Source organism: Saccopteryx leptura, chromosome 7 (genome assembly GCF_036850995.1).
Source record: "Saccopteryx leptura isolate mSacLep1 chromosome 7, mSacLep1_pri_phased_curated, whole genome shotgun sequence".
NCBI lineage: Eukaryota > Metazoa > Chordata > Mammalia > Chiroptera > Emballonuridae > Saccopteryx > Saccopteryx leptura.
Window position 1 is genome coordinate 119,288,912 of NC_089509.1, and position 2,355 is coordinate 119,291,266.

A 2,355-nucleotide genomic window follows, 5' to 3' on the forward strand; every position below is an offset into this window, starting at 1 on the left:
TTCTTCTTGAAATTTCACCCAGACGCACGTTGGAATAGTCAGCCCAGCCTCTGAGCTCTGGGTCAGCTCAGGAGACCAGCGCCCCCAAACCCAGGTCCCAGCCCATAAAAACGAGACCGTGGGCGACGTGGACCTGTCTCAGCCTCAGGGACGTGTCCTCCTGGAGGGCTTCCTGGGCGTCCGACATTTGGCCTGCACACGGGACGGTCAGGCCCAAGTGGAAACACGTGTGGAAGTGTGGGGGCCTCAGGCTGACTGTGGGGGGGGGGAGTCAGGGTAGCTCCTGGAGCTGGAGTCAGTCATGTGCCTTCACCAGAGGGGCTGATGGCCACCTGCCCGAGGTCCCAGTGCCACCTGCCCGAGGTCCCGAGGTCCCAGTGCCACCTGCCCGAGGTCCCGAGGTCCCAGTGCCACCTGCCCGAGGTCCCGAGGTCCCAGTGCCTCCTGCCCGAGGTCCCGAGGTCCCAGTGCCACCTGCCCGGGGTCCCAGTGCCACCTGCGCGGGGTCCCAGCGCCACCTGCCCGAGGTCCCGAGGTCCCAGTGCCACCTGCCCGAGGTCCCGAGGTCCCAGTGCCTCCTGCCCGAGGTCCCGAGGTCCCAGTGCCACCTGCCCGAGGTCCCAGTGCCAACTGCCCGAGGTCCCCGTGCCAACTGCCCGGGGTCCCAGTGCCACCTGCGCGGGGTCCCAGCGCCACCTGCCCGAGGTCCCGAGGTCCCAGTGCCACCTGCCCGAGGTCCCAGTGCCAACTGCCCGAGGTCCCAGTGCCTCCTGCCCGGGGTCCCAGTGCCACCTGCCCAGGGTCCCAGTGCCACCTGCCCGAGGTCCCGAGGTCCCAGTGCCACCTGCCCGAGGTCCCAGTGCCAACTGCCCGAGGTCCCAGTGCCACCTGCCCGAGGTCCCAGTGCCACCTGCCCGAGGTCCCAGTGCCACCTGCCCGGGGTCCCAGTGCCACCTGCCCGAGGTCCCAGTGCCACCTGCCCGAGGCCCCAGTGCCAGATAGAAGACAGGGTCGTCAGACAAGAGGGGAGATTTTAAAAATGAACCTTTTTTCTTTTTAAGCAAGAGAGAGACAGACAGACAGACAGATAGGGACAGACGGGAAGGGAGAGAGATGAGAAGCATCAATTCTTCATTGCGGCTCCTTAGTTGTTCACTGATTGCTTTCTCATATGTGCCTTGATGGGGGGTTACAGCAGAGCGAGTGACCCCTTGTTCAAACCAGCGACCTTTAGGCTCAAGCCAGTGACGATGGGGTCATGTCTACGAGCCCACGCTCAAGCCGGCCACCTCGGGGTTTCGAACCTGGGTCTTCTGTGTCCCAGGCTGATGCTCTGTCCATCGCACCACCACCAGGTCAGGCTGAACTTCATTTTTAATTTTTAGAACAGTTAGATTTACAGGCAATTCATAGAGATACTACAGAGTTCCTGCGCGCCCTGCATCAAAGGCCGACTCCAGTCCCCTTCCCGTGCCCACTGCGTCCTGGCGGGCTCTCCCAGCAGGAGGCGCCTGTCTGGCGGTCCCGGCGCTAGCCTGCTGGTGTCGGGGCTTTCCTGAGTGGTCACTTTTGAGGCCGCTGTGGTAACATTTCAGACATCACTCCTCAGCAGCACTTTGTGAGGGGCATGTGTGGCCCCCAGCCTGGATGGCACCGCGGTCCCCACGCTGGGGGCTGCCATGTGCTCACGCGGGCACCCCCAGGGGACCAAGGGGCACTCCCCACACCCAGGTGGCTGCATTGGCAGTTGCAAGGAGCTGGCCCTCCGGGGGCTGTGCGGGGCCAGGGACAGGGGGGACATTCCCGGGGGCGCCCTCTGGTCCTGGGGGGCCCTCTGGTCCTGGGGGGCCCTCTGGTCCTGGAGGCGCCCTCTGGTCCTGGGGGCCCTCTGGTCCTGGGGGGCCCTCTGGTCCCTGCTGTGCACCTGCCTCAGGGCCCTCGGCCGTGGGTGGCTGCCTGTCCCTGTTGTGCAGCCGTTGAGTGTGGGCTCCTTGTGCAGAGAAGGCTCCATCAGGACAGGATGTGACATGCACCTGGGCGGCCCGTGTTCACTGACAGTGAATTTGCCCCATGGGGTCTTCCCTGCTTTGGAAGGGGCCCTCTCTGAAGGCTGAATAACACCCCCTGCCCCCCAAGATGTCTCCATCCTTATCCCTGGAACCTGGGAACGTTGCGTTATGTGGAAAAACGGGACTTTGCAGGTGTGGTTAAGGATCTCGAGGTGGGGGGTTGTTTGGGGTCCTCCATGGGGGCCCCACACAGGTCTCCATGTCCTCACGGGGCCTCGTGAGCTCACGGGGAGAAGGTCAGAGGAGGAGAAGCTGTGTGGTGATGGGCACCGGGGAGAAAAGGTGA

The 2,355-nt window shown here is 64.1% G+C and overlaps 1 protein-coding gene across 1 annotated transcript; it reads left to right on the forward strand.

Annotated features, from left to right (window-relative positions):
• The first annotated feature begins 324 nt into the window (after window positions 1-324).
• Window positions 325-1,002, forward strand: LOC136379060 (uncharacterized). Its single transcript, XM_066346530.1, has one exon. It carries the CDS (start codon window positions 325-327, stop codon window positions 1,000-1,002), a length of 678 nt encoding a protein of 225 aa, XP_066202627.1.
• The last annotated feature ends 1,353 nt before the right edge of the window (window positions 1,003-2,355 follow it).